We start from the raw sequence: 16,381 nt of genomic DNA, 5'->3' as shown, positions 1-16,381 counted from the left end.
GCAATCACGGGCATCGGACTCACTGATTGGCTCCCCCTGTGGCCAATCTGTGGGTGCGCACACCCACACTAGTGGTCCCGCGAAGCGACGTACAGGTACATCGTTTCGTGGGACAGAGCCGACCTGCCGCAGTAAAACTACGCTTGCTGGTCGGCAAGAGGTAATGTATTTTAGTAATTCAATTTAAAAAGCGAAACTCAAATATTTTATATAAATGTGTTACACACAGAGTATTACATTTCAAGCATTTCTTTCTTTTAATTTTAATGATTATGGCTTACAGCTAATGAAAACCCAAAATTCAGTATCTCAGAAAATAAAAATATTACATAAGGCCAATAAAAAAAGAATATTTAATACAGAAATGTTGGCTTACTATAAGCTTGCTCAGTATAGTATGGGCTCAATACTTGGTTGGGGCTCCTTTTGCATGAATTACTGTATCAATAGCGCATGGCATGGAGGTGATCAGCCTGTGGCACTGCTGAGGTGTTGTGGAAGCCCGGGTATCTTTGATAGCGGCCTTCAGCTAGTCTGCATTGTTGGTTCTGTGTATTTGTCTCTCATCTTCCTCTTGACAATACTCCACAAATCCTCGCCTGACCTAAACCCCATAGAGAATCTGTGGGGTATTGTCAAGAGGAAGATGAGAGACACCAGACCCAACAATGCAGATGAGCTAAAGGCAGCTATCAAAGCAATCCGGGCTTCCATAACACCTAAGAAGTGCCACAGGCTGATCACCTCCATGCCACGCCACATTGATACGGTAAATCATGCAAAGTAACCCCCGACCAAGTATTGAGTGCATACTATACTGTACATGGACATACATTTCATATACAAATCCTTTTTTTTTTATTGGTCTTATGTAATATTTTGATTTTCTGATATAAAGATCTTTGGGTTTTTACTAGCTGTAAGCCATAATCATCAAAATTAAAAGAAAGAAATGCTTGAAACATATCACTCTGTGTGCAACGCATCTATATAAAATGAGTTTCATTTTTTTCAATTGAATTACTGAAATATATTAACATTTTGATGATATTTTAATTTTATGAGAGGCACACCTGTGTATATTTCATCCAAATTGAGCTGCCATGTGCTATTGCTAGATATCTAAATAATAAAATCACAGTACTACGCAGGTGTGAAAAGAGACATAAACGGGGAAGAAATTTACCCCAAGAGCAGAGTCTCACCATTAGAGCTTCATGTAGGATGTATGCAATGATGGCTTCATTCATTCTTTCACCTCTTTTCAGGAGTCCTTTTGCCAAATCAGTGACAGATCCGCCATTGCACAACTGCAAATGTCATTTAAATATTATTATTGATTTCCGTAACACCATTATGACCTTGTATGGTACTGTACAGATTAAGTGTTACAAATAAAGTTAAATAACACAGAAACATCAATCATATAGAAATAAGTACACATTATTGCATAGAAATATATATATATATAGATATGTATATATATATATATATATATACTATATATATATATACACAGTGGGTAAAATAAGTATTGAATGCGTCACCATTTTTCTAGAAAAATATATTTCTAAAGGTGCTATTGACATGACATTTTCACCACATGTCGGTAGCAACCCATGCAATCCATACATACAAAGAATCCAAATCAAATAAGTTCAGAAATTAGTTATGTGTAATCAAATGGAATGACAACGGGAAAAAAGTATTGAACATACTAACTGACACTTATTTATTACTTCGTACAAAATCCTTTGTTGGTAATGACAGCTTCAAGATGCCTCCTGTATGGAGAAAGTAGTCGCATGCATTGCTCAGGTGTGATTTTGGCCCATTCTTCCACACAAATAGTCTTCAAATCTTGAAGGTTCATTGGGCCTCTTCTATGAACTCTAAGCATTAGTTCTTTCCATAGATTTCCTATTGGATTCAAGTCAGGTGGTTGGCTGGGCCATTCTAGCAGCTTTGTTTTCTTTCTTTGAAACCACTTAAGAGTTTCCTTGGCTTTGTGTTTGGAATCATTGTCTTGCTGAAATGTTCACCCTTGTTTCATCTTCATCAGCCTGGTAGATGGCAGCAGATTTTTATTACGGTAAGAATGTCTTGGTAAATTTTGTCATTCATCCTTCCTTCAATGATATGAAGTTTGCAAGTACTGTACGCTGAAAAACAGCCCCACACCACGATGTTCCCACCTCCAAGCTTCACTGTTGGTATGGGGGTGTTTTTGGGGTGATGTGCAGCGCCATTTGACCTCCAAACATGGTGTGTATTATGGCATCCAAAGAGTTCAATCTTGGTCTCATCTGACCAGACTATATTCTCCCAGTGTTTCACAGCCTTGTCTAAATGTTGTGCAGCAAACTTTAAATGAGCTTCAATATGCCTTTTCTTCAGCAATGGAGTGTTGCATGGTGAGCATTGATACAGGACATGGCGGTTGAGTGCATTACTTATTGTTTTCTTTGAAGTGGTCCTTGGCTCTTGGAAAACTCTTCTGATAATTATTTTGTTATTGAGAGAGCTCTTCGCTTTTACCCATCAGGAGATGTTTCTTGTGTGACACCTTGGTAATAAGACAACTTTTTATAGGCCATCAGTTGAACTAAACCAGCTGATATTAACTTTCACTGACAAGCGGCAGAATTGCTTTCTAATTACTGATAGATTTTAGCTGGTGTCTTGGCTTTTCATGCCTTTTTTGCACCTTCCTTTCTTCATGTGTTCAAAAATGTTTCCCTATGTCATTCAATTTTATTAACTTAATTTCTGAATTTGGTTTCTTTGTGTGTATGGATTGCATGGGTTTTTACCAACAAATGATGAAAATGTCATGTCAATAGCACCTTTAGAAATATATTTACCTAGAAAAATGGTGGAGTGTTCAATACTTATTTTACCCGCTGTATGTGTCCAAAAGCACAACCATCAACAGTACTCCCTTCTTGAATAAAAGGGTCGTTTTTACTATATCTTTGTTTAAGAGAAAAAATGGTGGGAACTAAGAGATAATGGAACCTAGAGTGGTTTGGGAAGCTGCAGTGAATGGATAATTATGCCTAATATATACAAGGATACATTCTTGTGTGCAGAGATGTTTTAACCGCCTTAGCGGTATCCCCGAGCGTGACTCGGGGTAGGAATTTTCTGCTATTAGCGGTATCCCCGAGTCACGCTCGGGGTCAATGAGCAGAGCGTGCAGACAGCGCAGCGGAGCTTCTCTTACCTTATCCTGGCGATCCAGCGATGAGCTCTCATTGCTGTGACCGCCAGCCGAGATCTCCGCCGCTCGTCTGTCGGTAGGAGGACTTCCTAGTTCCGTTCCCTGCAGCAGCAATGCTGCATGGGAGCGGAACTAGAGAGGGAAATTAAAAAAAAAAAAAAAAAAAAACGTTGCACAAAACACATAACACATTTTATATTATATATATGCAAATATATATATATATATATATATATATATATATATATATATATATATATATACATATATATATATATATATATACATATATATACCTATATATACACACACACACATATATATATTATATATATATGTGTGTATATAGATATATATATATATATATATATATATATATATATATATATATATATATATATAAAAATTATATTATTGATTCGATTATAATTCATGCGTTATATGTATATATATATATATATATATACACACACATATATATATATATATATATATATATATATATATATATATATATATATATATATATATATATCTATATACACACATATATATATAATATATAACGCATGAATTATAATCTAATCAATAATATAATTTTATTATATATATTATATATTAAATAATAAAATAATATTATTGATTCGATTATAATTCACTTGTTTGTGTTTCAAATTTATCACATCTGGGATGTCTACTAGAGACTTGTTTTGGTCAGGTTTAAGTCAGTAATTACTAAGAATTGTAGGCCTATAATACATAACGCCAAATTTCCATGAAAAGAATTGTACCGCTTTTGGAACAGAATTCCTGACAGAATCATACCGCCAGGGAGGTTAAAGGATAACAATAACTTTATCTGAATTAAAGCTAAAGTATAGCATTTTTATTAACAGCACTAGGAGCAGTACTTTACAATGAATGAAAGTGTTCTGTGTGCAGGGTGTTCCTGGGTTGAAATGTTCATTCCCCTACCCCCAGATACCCCCACAGCTGTGATCTTGCAATGCTGTGGGGGTAATATGAGCAGCTGCAACTGTGACAGACACTCGTCAAAAGTGATGACTATGCTCTCCCTTTCTGGCCCAGTGTCCCAGTAATAGCAGCTGTACTATCAGTTCCTTCAATGAAAAGCATTCTAGAAATGGAGGAGGTGGACTTTTCATTCTTCCACCCTTTCTCCATTCATAGAGCACATTTCATTGTGGAAAACAGATAGTACGGCTTCTATGAACTGAGCACGGGGATGAAAAGTGCGGGTATATTTGGCACTTTTCACAAGTGCCTTTCCCAAGTGCAGCCCCTCATAATAACCTCTGCAGCATTGTAGGATCACTGCTTCAGGGGTATCCATAGGCAGAGGACTTCAGATTTCAGCACAGCAGCTACCAACACACAAGACATTCTTCAATCAGTACCGTCCCTTGTGCTGTAAAAAAATAAATAAATAATAATCAATACATTTCAGCTTTCAAGTCAAAACTTTACCTGCAGTCTTGCATAATGTAGGAACAAGTTAGAACCCCTGCCGGGTTTTTATTGCTGTTTGTGTTCCCAGGGAAGATTCACCTACTCTATTTGTCCTCAATCCCAATTTTACAGAGACCAAAAGTGAGGAAGAATCCAACATTTTCAGTCACAACCAGAAAAGGAAGCAAGGGGAAATCTTCATATGATTCTCTACCCTTTCCATAACTAAAAAATGTTTTTTTTCTTAGATATACTTAAATAAACTCTAATGGTCCCTTGTCCTCCCTTATGCTACTTATACCCCAAACTACAGACCTTAGATCAGAAGGGACCAACAGGGAGCTGTGACTTATGCAGGGCAATGCTCCTGGCCAGCAGTTCTGCTTATGGATATCTTGGCTTCTTCATTAGGGTCTATGAATGCCCAGTACCACAATATCTGCTCTCTGTCCACATCAGCCACTGGTCTCAGGTCTGTAGTTGGAGGTATAGGTAGCATGGGAAAGGTGAAGGAGGATTACATTTGTTTAAGGTGTTCTTATTAAAGGAGACATTTTTGAAGGTTTGATAGACTGAACTGTCCCAAATAGTTTTGGGTAGGAGATTTCCATAGAACCATAGAGCATAGAAGTTTGTAAGGCATCGTGAAGGCAGAGTATGAAGATCTGAGTGGAGGGAAGAGAAAGTTATATGCACATTGAAGGTTGCACTTATGTGAAGGCTCAAAAATTTGTGATTCCAGATGCATGAAGGAGCCAGACTGGAAAGCTGTTTCCCAGATGGCATTTGGGTTTGGGCCTAATGTGATAACAAGGTTTTGGCAAAGGAAAAAAAAATTGTGGGGGATACAAACCTCCAAAACCAGCCATAACTGATCTCCCGTTTTTATGTCTTTCTTGAAATACATTCCAAAGAACTTGACAACATTTGGATGATCAGACAGAGCCTTCAGTATGTTATATTCTGCTTCGATTTCTTCATCAATATCTTCCTATGAAGGAAAATATCAAGTAGACATTATAAAATCTGTTTTTAACCCTATTTACAATATTTCCCTTCCTAAAATTCCTAAAATCATTTCATTGTATATTTTCATGTAATAGGATTGAGCTACATTTTAAATTTGTATTCCTGTCCAGTATATGAAATTAAAGGTATATAAACCATAACAATGCTCTCTTATTTCATACCCTTCAGTCGGTTAAATATAACACTGAATGAATTTTGTTATAAAGGTTTGATAGGTGTAAAAAATACTGGTTGATCCATACATTAGGAGCTGTCCTGTGTGCTCTGCAATTTATCACAAAAAGTCTATTCCTCCTGTCTTCCTGTTCACCTCTCTGGACTGTATACCCCCACCCATAAAATTAGGAGAGGAGGAGATGATCTGTATTCCTAACACACGTCTTGTCCTATGATGACAACGCTGCTTCTTTACAGAACAATGAGTGAGTGTTGTCACCCTAGAACAAGAAATGTGTTACTGGCAGGATCACCAGGTGAAAGTAAAGCCTAAAAAAAAAGGCAAACTAAAGCAGGAGCTGGCCAAACTTACTTTAGCTGGCTATGCATGTCTATGGGTCCAAATAATGTGTCTGGGTTTCAGTAAGTCTGAAACCCAGACACATGATTTAAAACCCGGACTGTCCAGGTGAATCCTATCCTGCCCTCTGGATTTATTATGGCTACCTATATTCTCTTAGGGCTGGTTCACATTTGAATTGCACAGAAAAGCCTCTAATGGCACTTTTCCACTGCAAGTACCGGCTCGGCTCTACTCGGCCCTGCTTGGCCCGGTTTGCTTTTCCACTGCTGGTACCGCATGGTACGGTGTTGGAACGGTTCGGTTCGGTACGGTATGGTTTGCTTTTCCACTAAAGTAATACTAAAGTTAAGTGGGTGGGATAACAACGATTCTCTGACCAATCAGTGGCTAGTAGTGACTGCATGCAAAGGATTGTGAGATATGGTACCGGGTATGGTACCTCTTGGAACCACAATCGAGGTGGTACTGTTTTTGAGAGCTGTACCATTCGGTTCCATGCAGTGGAAAAGTGCCGCCATACCGTACCGTACCGAACCGTTCCTACACCGTACTATGCGGTACCAGCAGTGGAAAAGCACAAAAGTGAGCCGAACCGTTCGGTTCCATGCAGTGGAAAAGCGCCATAATAAGCTTTACCTGTAGGCATACTAAATATCTCCTAAACATGCACAGTTTAGGAGTTATTCATATCGGCACAGTGATGTTCTGCATTCAGGGCACACAGTGTGTGCCATGGATGTAGAGCACGGTGCCAAGTTGATGAATCCCATGCGCATGCGTGAAAGTACTGCAAACAAAGAACAAAAAAAGGCACACCGGCCTAGCGCCACTGTCCTTAACAAGTGAGGGCTGATGTGTTTTGAGGCTTCACCTCTTCCTCATGGCTCTGAGGAAGAGGCAAAGCCTCGAAACGCGTCAGCCATCTTCCGTTAAGGACATTGGACATTTACATGGACTGCTCCTGATAATCGGATTTGATATGACTGGTTTACACCATTGTTTGTAAGTAGTCATTTTTATGTTTTGATAATAAAGCCTATATTAAAGATAATGCGCTAGGCCGGTGCGCCTTTTTTTGTTCTTCGTTTGCAGTACTTGTTGGCCTACCCTGGTCCTATAGGGCAGCAAGGCCTAGCCATTAGAGATGCCAAATGTGAGTTCCGTGGAAAGAGTGGTCGGGGAGCTTGGATTCTCAGCGCAGGAGGAAGGTATTATACAACACTATTTTGTTTTGGAGCATACATGAAAGTGACGGAGGCGCAAAAGCCGGAGGTGCAAAACTGGAAGGAAGACTGAGCGAAGATAGAAGCAACAGCAGTGGTGACAGCGTGCAGCTGGAGAGCTTTGTTTTAAAGGTAAGTCTGCCATATTGTGCTAGTATGTAGTGCATACTAGCACATTATGGCAAGACACTGCAGTGGTAGGCTTTACTATCACTTTAACCACAAACAAGCAATCAGCTCCTTGCCTAACATAAGGAATATAGGCAAAGAGGCCTCCTAAAGTCTGAAATGGGTTAATTTTTATTTTACATATTTATTCAATAAACACCAACCTCTTATCTCAGCAGAGAAATCATATTCCCAAAACATTTCATACAATTTCAACCTAATTACAAAACAATGAATGGCAGAATATTTTACAACCAATCCCAGTTTCCCTTGGGGCTACGAATCAGCTAATATTTGTGTGCCGCTTAAACTAGCAAACCGTTAGATGAAGTTTAAAGGGCAAATGTCCATCAAGTTCTCCCTTTTGTTAGGCTTCCCTCTTTTGGGGCTTGTGTTCAGAATAAGGCAGGAAAAAATATAAATAAATAAACAGAATTTTTCAATTACCTTTCACAATGAAAAATACTTTGTCAGTAAATGCTTTTCATTGCCGAAATCAATATGTTCCAGTTTTATCTGCTGGAAATTTCCCAAATATATAAAGGTCTGCCTGGCTCCATTGGACGTTGCCTGCTCTGAGAGCGCATTGTATTTTGCACAATTAAACTGACATTTTTCAAACATTTATTGCTGACAGAACGTTCTTTAAAAATACGTTTTACATGGTGCGTTAACCCAGGATTTGAAGAACTTTATAAACTCTATAAAGGTCTGAGACACTCACTTCAGTCCGGTGCATTTATGCACAAATAAAAATTGAAGTGCAGAAATCCAAGCTTAACCACTTTTCCACTGGAGGATTTTGCTGTCTTACGTCCAGGCCCATTTTTACGATTCGGCACTGTGCGACTTTAACTGACAATTGCGCGGTCGTGCGACGCTGTACCCAAACAAAATTTACGTCCTTTTTTTCCCACAAACAGAGCTTTCTTTTGGTGGTATTTGATCACCTGTGCGATTTTTACTTTTACGCTATAAACAAAAAAAGAGCGTTTATTTTGAAAAAATAACAATATTTTTAACATTTTTTTAAATGAAATTCCCCCCCAAAAAAATGTAAAAATCAAAATTTTTTAAAATTTTTGGCCAATTTGTTTTCTGCTACCTATGTTTGGTAAAAAAAATCGCAATAAGCGTATTTTGATTGGTTTGCGCAAAAGTTATTGCGTTTACTAACTAAGGGAAAGATTTTTGTCATTTTTGGTGTTTTTTTTTTTAACGAGTAATGGCGGCGATCTGCGATTTTTTTGCGGGACTGCGACATTGCGGCGGACAGATCGGACCCTTGACTGACATTTTTGACACTTTTGGGGGTACCAGTGACATCACTGCAGTAATCAGTGCTATATATATGCACTGTTACTGTAAAAATGACACTGGCAGGGAAGGGGTTAATTTTATTGGAGAGGGAGGGGTTAATGTATGCCTGGTGCTTACTGACGTGTGTGGGGGGAGGTTACTGAGTGAGTCAGGGACAGCTCGCATGTTCAGCTATGCTGAACACTGCTATCTGTCACTCCCTGTCACTTAGGAGATCTCCAAACTAGATTCCCCGACGATCGGGGAAGAGCAGCGGCAATCGCCGCTGCTCCTCCCCTGGCCCGACTCCCGCTGTGACTGAAAACAGCGGGAGCCTACAGGGGGAGGAGTCCAGCGACGTAGTACTAAGTCGCTAGACGATAACGAGCCACATTGCTGCAGTAGCAGCAATGTGAGCAGACGGCAAGTGGTTAAAGTGGTTGTAAACCCCCCACTGTAAGTTGTACCTATAGGTAAGCTTATAATAAGGCTTACCTATAGGTACTGTAAATATCTCTTAAACTTGCACCATTTAGGAGATATTTACTGTATAGTGCGCCGATGACTTCATCGGCGCATGCGCTCTGAAGAAACGGCCGCCCGTGCCGTTTCTTCAGAACCCTGTGCCGTGACCGGCATACTGTAGCTGCCGACTTTTAATATTAGGGCACTTACCTGTCCTGGAATCCAGTGATTTCGGCACCGCATCCGATGTTTCCATCGGCTGTCGGATGCTGCCGCCGCCATTGCCGGTAAGTGAACCCGGCAGTGAACCCTACTGTGCATGAGCGAAGCGCGCTGCACTCGGTTACTGGCCTGGAAGCAGAGGAAGGAGGAGGGAGAAGGAGGGGGCCTTCTGGCGGTGAGGTCCGATGGATGTGGGGACAGGGTACCTGTCAAAAACAGGTACCCGCTTCCCCTCCAAAAGGTGGCAAATGAGGAGACAGACTCAATTTTTGAGTGGATTTTTGCTTTAATGCATTATTACCTGTTTATCCCTGGTAACCCCTGGCAGGGAAGTTGAAGTGCATTATGTGACATTATATTGGCTTTACACAGACCCAACTGACATTATTATTATTATTATTATTATTATTATTATTAAGAATTTATATAGCGTCAACTGTTTATGCAGCGCTTTACAATATAAAAGGGAGACAATACAGTTACAATACAATAAAATAAAATACAAGAGGTTTAAGAGGGCCCTGCTCAGAAGAGCTTACAATAATTTTCTATGTTAAGGGATGTACCTGCCAATTATTTACTGTCATAATGTTGAATCTGATGATGTGTACTGTTCTTGCATTCTTTTGCCTGCCACGGCTACTACCAAGGTGGCAAAGGTTTCACTTGCGCCTGGGCCCTGGAGTTCTTCCACTGTGGACCCAAGAACCCAGACTGTAGCTCCCCAGTGTGGTTGCTGTCTACAATGGTCTGAGCTGAGATTGTCTCTGTCACACACCCAGCACTGGCAGTTCCCTCCCCCTCACACGGGCAGGAGAGGAGATAGCTGTATTTGCTCCTACTCCCCCGACTCTCTTCTTCTGTGTCTGCCCTGCCCACACTCCAATCCCCATTAGTGCTGTGCCTCATAAAATGGGATGTGTGGGCGAGAAGTTTAAAGTCCAGCAGCCAGATGATGCATGGTGGAGATGAAAGGTTCTGACAGCAGATGCCTGAGCCTCCATCCTCAGGTCGGTGAGCTCACCATCCACTCCACTCTAACTAAAGTCTTCCTCCTCCCTCCCTTCTCTCTCCTGCCTCTGAATCAGTACACTAATGTATGTGTATTGTGGGACTCAGATGTAAGTATAACTCTGCAGACTGTGACGTAAGGGGGGTCTGGAAACCCTATTTAAAGGGGAATGCTGGGGACTCTGATGTAAGTGGGGCTTTGGCTATCAGAGACCCCCTTACATCAGACTCTGAAGCTTTCCCACTTACATCAGAGTTCCCACTGTACTTCAGAGTTCTTAGTTTTCCCCCTTAAGTCAGAGTTCCCAGAGTTCTCCCTTACATCAGAGTCTGCAGAGTCCCCCGTTACAGTGTAAGGGAACTCTGCGAGTTCAGATATAAACGGAATTCTGTGGATTCAGATGTAAAGGGGAACTCTGCAGATTCAAATGTAAAGGGAAACTCTGTGGATTCAGATGTAAAGGAGGAACTCTGTGGATTCAGATGTAAAGGGAGAACCCTGTGGACTCTGATGTAAGGGGGCTCTTGTGATTAAATCCATGTGATTAGAAATGTTATTTAATCACAATATATATGTATAGTGTATACAACACAAAACATTTTTTGCTGTGCTCTGCTAAAGTGTTTGGCTTTGGCTTAAAGAAAAGGTACCCAAGACAGCAGGAAGGCGGACCACTGCAGAACATGTAAAAGAGCCCCACGATGGGAGTAAAGGGCCCTGAAATAAATTTAAAGGGCCCCGGGGCTCAGAGGCAAGGGGTTAAGGAGAGTCCTTCATGGTTTCTTGCACCAGGGCCCTGAAGGTAGTGATTATGCCTCTGTATAGTTGTATATACAATGGGGAAAAAAATGAACTTTTTGCTTTTAATAAAAACTACCAAATTCAATAAAATGATATAATAAACTGATATCCACATCAGTGTGGGATAAAAGATGATCTGGAGGTCAAACACAATTTTTTTAAAGAAACTACTTATGGACTCGCACAACCTAAATATCCTAAATCATAAATAGTTTTTTCTATGTTCTATGTCTAGCTAACTAAACAACCATAAGCTGAATTCTGGTTAGTTGCCCACAAATAAATTACTGTATACCAATATGTTCTGGAAGTACCAAGTAGTAAACAAGCATTAAATACTACATATATAACAGTGATAACTTACATGAAATGGATCCAGGATTTTCACAGCAGCCTTGCTCCCATTTTTTTTATTCATCACTTTAAACACTTTACCATATGTTCCCTTTCCAATAGTTTCCACAATTTCCCAGGTGTCAGATGGGTCAGGAAATCCATCAAATGCAAATGCCTTTCCGCGTAATGAAAACATTTTTGGAGCATCACCCTGAAAAAGAAAACATGCTGTAAACTCACACAGGATGACCAAGGTTCTCCTGTCATCGGTTCAGTTGTTGTCTGTGATTCATGACTCATTGGGTTTGATTTACTAGGGAAGTAAAAAAATAGGTGTTCACTTCAATCATCCAGTCATGTGCAAAACAAAATTCAGTTTTTTTTAGTTTCAATACATTTTTATTCAAAGGTTTGTAAACATACATAACAACAGGGACAATTTCAGTCAAGGAGAGTATTTGTACAAAATCAAGGTACACTTAAACGGTGGTCTGGAAATAGAAGTGCTATATCTATTTGTTATGTTCACATGAAGAAAAAAAAGTAAGAAAAGGGATGGGAGGGAATCTTGGAAGGTGTAGTAATCAGGGGGTGGTAGAGAGAAATCTGGCAGGGGTGGACTTAAGTGTTACTAAAGCTAGGGCCCTGCATTCACTATATCTGGTCTCCCACGGTACACAGGACATGGAAATGCAATTATTTTAGTAAATATAACCTGATAAATACCTGTTTTCATCAGCAGTTAGAGCAGTCTTGTGACTTCTATGAGTGTGCGGTTAAAGCTTGTAGGCAGAATTTTCACTCTCCCATGATTGTCCTATGAGAATGTAGGTCCCCTAACCCTCTGTCTGGACAGTGCCATTTGGCCCTGTGCTCAGTGCCGGGACAAGGTCATCCAGTGCCCAGGGCAAATATGAAAAATTGTGCCCCCCCCCTTACCTTAGAGTTAGGGTAAGGGCACCCCCATCCTTGCAATAACCCATTGCTCCCAGGGCAGCCACCCCTCCTGCCGACCCCTTGTCCCAGCCCTGCCTGTGCTGATAACAGGCACTCTCCCAAAAAAAAACAAAGAACTCTCTAGGAATACACACCAAACTGAGCATGTGCAGCTTGTCCCCTGGCTCTGTAAATATCAGGAGATATATTGGAGACAGTGGAAGAAGGAGATAATCAGAGTAAACAGGATCGAACAGCCTTATTACACAATGCAGTAGAATAACCCCTTAGGTTCCACAGTGGGTATAACAAGCATGCTTTACTGCATATAAAGACTGACTTTACTGTTATGGGTTTAGTAACACTTTAAGTCACCCTTTAAACAGACAGAGTGGTCTAACTAGCTATCTTGATGGAACAATCAGATGATGAAGAGTAAATGGTTAGGAATTGCAGACATCTTTTCTTTCAAGAGATAATATGCCTTTTTATTCTTCACTTGTGTTATCAAGGGGATGGAATATCACCAGGCTTTGATTAGAACTTACTTCTTCGTCGTAAAAAGGATGGGTAGGAGGTGAAGCTGGGTATTTGTACAGCGTTTAGACTTCAAATTTAAAAAAGACTTCCTTAGGAGTTTTTGTGATACCTTTCCCCCAGAGAAGTACGGCTCACTCCAAAACCTTCTAATGCAGAGGCAGGTGCGGCAATTTCCCCTTTGTGGAGGAGTGTGTCTAGGTTGACTCCCGAAACATAATCTTAACACATAAGGGGGAATTTTTACCAGTCATTGTGGGACTATGAACCAATGCATAGGTATTTTAAAGTTAGATTTTATAGCTGTGGCATTTATGGAGCAATGGAATGTAGTATACCAGACACGTCCCTCATCTTCCTGGTCTATGGATTCAGCTAAGTCTTTTTCCCTTCATCCTACTGAAAATCCATACACTTGTTATTCTAAAACATGTAATTCATTGTCCGGAATCGATTTGGTTTTGTGCTCTGCAGACCTGGTTTTGGCCTTTAAAGATGTGGTAATAGAGCCACAGGCCATCTCTGATCAATCCTCTTAATATTTACCATTGCCTCCGGACGTCCGGAGGTTAACATCTGAACCCACTCTAGTGTGATCTATTTCCTCAGCAGGATTCTATATTGTCCCATCTTGAGACTTGTATCACCCAGAATGTAGGATCAGCTCCGTCTAGCGTAGTATGGGATGCCCTGAAGGCTTATATTCAAGGCCTTTTAATCAAACAAGTAAGTATCATCAAAACATTAAATATTAAACAACATAAAGTACCAATCTTTATGTGCAATCCTACCAACAAAAAAAAGGATAATAAAAATCACCCCCTCTTATACAGTATCTCACAAAAGTGAGTGGACCCCTCACATTTATGTAAATATTTTATTATACCTTTTCATGTGACAACAGTGAAGAAATTACACTTTGCTACAATCTAAAGTAGTGAGTGTACAGGTTGTATAACAGTGTAAATTTGCTGTCCCCTCAAAATGATTTAACACACAGCCATTAATGTCTAAACTGCTGGCAACAAAAGTGAGTACACCCCCAAGTGAAAAATGTCCAAATTGGGCCCAAAGTGTCAATATTTTGTTTGGCCACTATTATTTTCCAGCACTCCCTTAACCCCTTGGGCATGAAGTTCGCCAGAGCTTTACAGGTTGCCACTGGAGTCCTCTTCCACTCCTCCATGAGGACATCACAGAGCTGGTGGATGTAAGAGACCTTGGGTTCCTCCACCTTCCATTTGAGGATGCCCCACAAAGGCTCAATAGGGTTTAGGTCTGGAGACATGCTTGGCCAGTCCATCACCTTTAGCCACAGCTTCTTTAGCAAGGCAGTGGTCGTCTTGGAGGTGTGTTTGGGGCTGTTATCATGTTGGAATACTGCCCTGCAGTCCAGTCTCTGAAGTGAGGGGATCATGCTCTGCTTCAGTAGGTCATAGTACATGTTGGCATTCATGGTTCACTCAATGAACTGTAGCTCCCCAATGCAGGCAGCACTCATGCAGCCCCAGACCATGACACTCCCACCACCATACTTGACTGTAGGCAAGACACACTTGTCTTTGTACTCCTCACCTGGTTGCAGCCACACACGCTTGACACCATCTGAACCAAATAAGTTTATCTTAGTCTCATCAGACCACAGGACATGGTTTCAGTAATTCATGTCCTTAGTCTGCTTGTTTTCAGCAAGCTGTTTGCAGGCTTTCTTGTGCATCATCTTTAGAAAAGGCTTCCTTCTGGGATAACAGCCATGCAGACCAATTTGAAGCAATGTGCGGCGTATGGTCTGAGCAATGACAGACTGACCTCCCATTTGTGGGCTTTTTGTGCATCATCTAAGAAGAGGCTTCCTTCTGGGATGACATCCATGCAGACCAATTTGATGCAGTGTGCGGCATATGGTCTGAGCACTGACAGGCTGACCCCCCACCCCTTCAACCTCTGCAGCAATGCTGGCAGCACTCATACGTCTATTTCCCAAAGACAACCTCTGAATATGACGCTGAGCACATGCACTCAACTCCTTTGGTTGACCATAGCAAGGCCAGTTCTGAGTGGAACCTGTCCCATTAAACTACTGTATAGTCTTGGCCACCGTGCTGCAGCTCAGTTTCAGGGTCTTGGCAATCTTCTTAGAGCCTAGGCCATCTTTGGACATTTTCACTTAGGGGTTTATTTACTTTTGTTGCCAGAGGTTTAAACATTATTGGCTGTGTGTTGAGTTATTTTGAGGGGACAGGAAATTTACACTATTATACAATCTGTACACTCACTACTTTACATTGTAAGTGTCATTTCTTCAGTGTTGTCACATGAAAAGATTTAATAAAGTATTTACAAAAATGTGAGTGATGTACTCTTTTTTGTGAGTTACTGTACTTTAACATAAATCTCATGTATTGTGCAAAAGGTTGATGCTTCTGCTGCTGAAGCCAGATATATCCTGGATACTAGTTCAACTAAGAAAGCAGCTTGGGAGGCCTCACAAAGCTAGATTAAGTTCACTACTGGCAGATAGGGCCTGAAATAAACAATTTTTCCAGGGGAGGTAGCTGGTAGATTATTGCCTTAAATAGCTTGTGCGCAATCTAATTCTACATCTGTAGCGGCTGTGAAAGATCAAGAGGGGCAGATGCATACGAGCACAGGTTCTATTATTTCTATTTTACATTCTTTTATCAGGACCTATATGCTTCTCGGGTTAACTATTCCTCAGCTGAGTTGTCTACCTACCTTAACAATGTTATTCTTTCAGTTATATCACAGGCAGAGCAAGAATTTCATAATGCCCCTTTTACCCAATTAGAGTTAGAAGTTGCAGTGGCTGACTTCCCAAATGGTAAAGTGCCAAGGGTGGATGGTATCCTGATTGAAATTCATAAAAAAATATATTTAAGCGCTGTTGCCAGCCTTAATTAATATGTTTAACGTAGGGTTATTAGAGGGGTGTCTTCCAGGCTCAATGTTTAAAGCCGCAATTATAGTTTTCCTGAAAAAAGATAAGGATTCTCTTACATTCTGAGTTACAGTTAGGTCCATAAATATTGGGATATCGACACAATTCTAATCTTTTTGGCTCTATACACCACCACAATGGATTTGAAATGAAACAAACAATATGTGCTTTAACTGCAGAC

The 16,381-nt window shown here is 40.4% G+C and overlaps 1 protein-coding gene across 1 annotated transcript in view; it reads right to left on the bottom strand.

Moving 5' to 3' along the window:
- The window catches only part of MYO3A (myosin IIIA), a 312,359-nt gene that overhangs the window by 210,095 nt on the left and 85,883 nt on the right, over positions 1–16,381 (bottom strand). The window contains exons 2-4 of the mRNA XM_082259576.1: positions 11,797–11,979; positions 5,547–5,684; positions 1,206–1,310 (exon numbers count right to left, since the gene is read on the bottom strand). Coding sequence (XP_082115702.1) covers positions 1,206–1,310; positions 5,547–5,684; positions 11,797–11,964 — 411 coding nt within the window. The 5' untranslated portion in view covers positions 11,965–11,979. The remainder of the gene's footprint in view (positions 1–1,205; positions 1,311–5,546; positions 5,685–11,796; positions 11,980–16,381) is intronic.

Source organism: Pelophylax lessonae (genome assembly GCF_965119305.1).
Source record: "Pelophylax lessonae genome assembly, chromosome: 5".
Taxonomy (NCBI): Eukaryota; Metazoa; Chordata; class Amphibia; order Anura; family Ranidae; genus Pelophylax; species Pelophylax lessonae.
The sequence above is the reverse complement of the archived record's forward strand: the minus strand, read 5'-3'. Positions and strand labels throughout refer to the sequence as shown.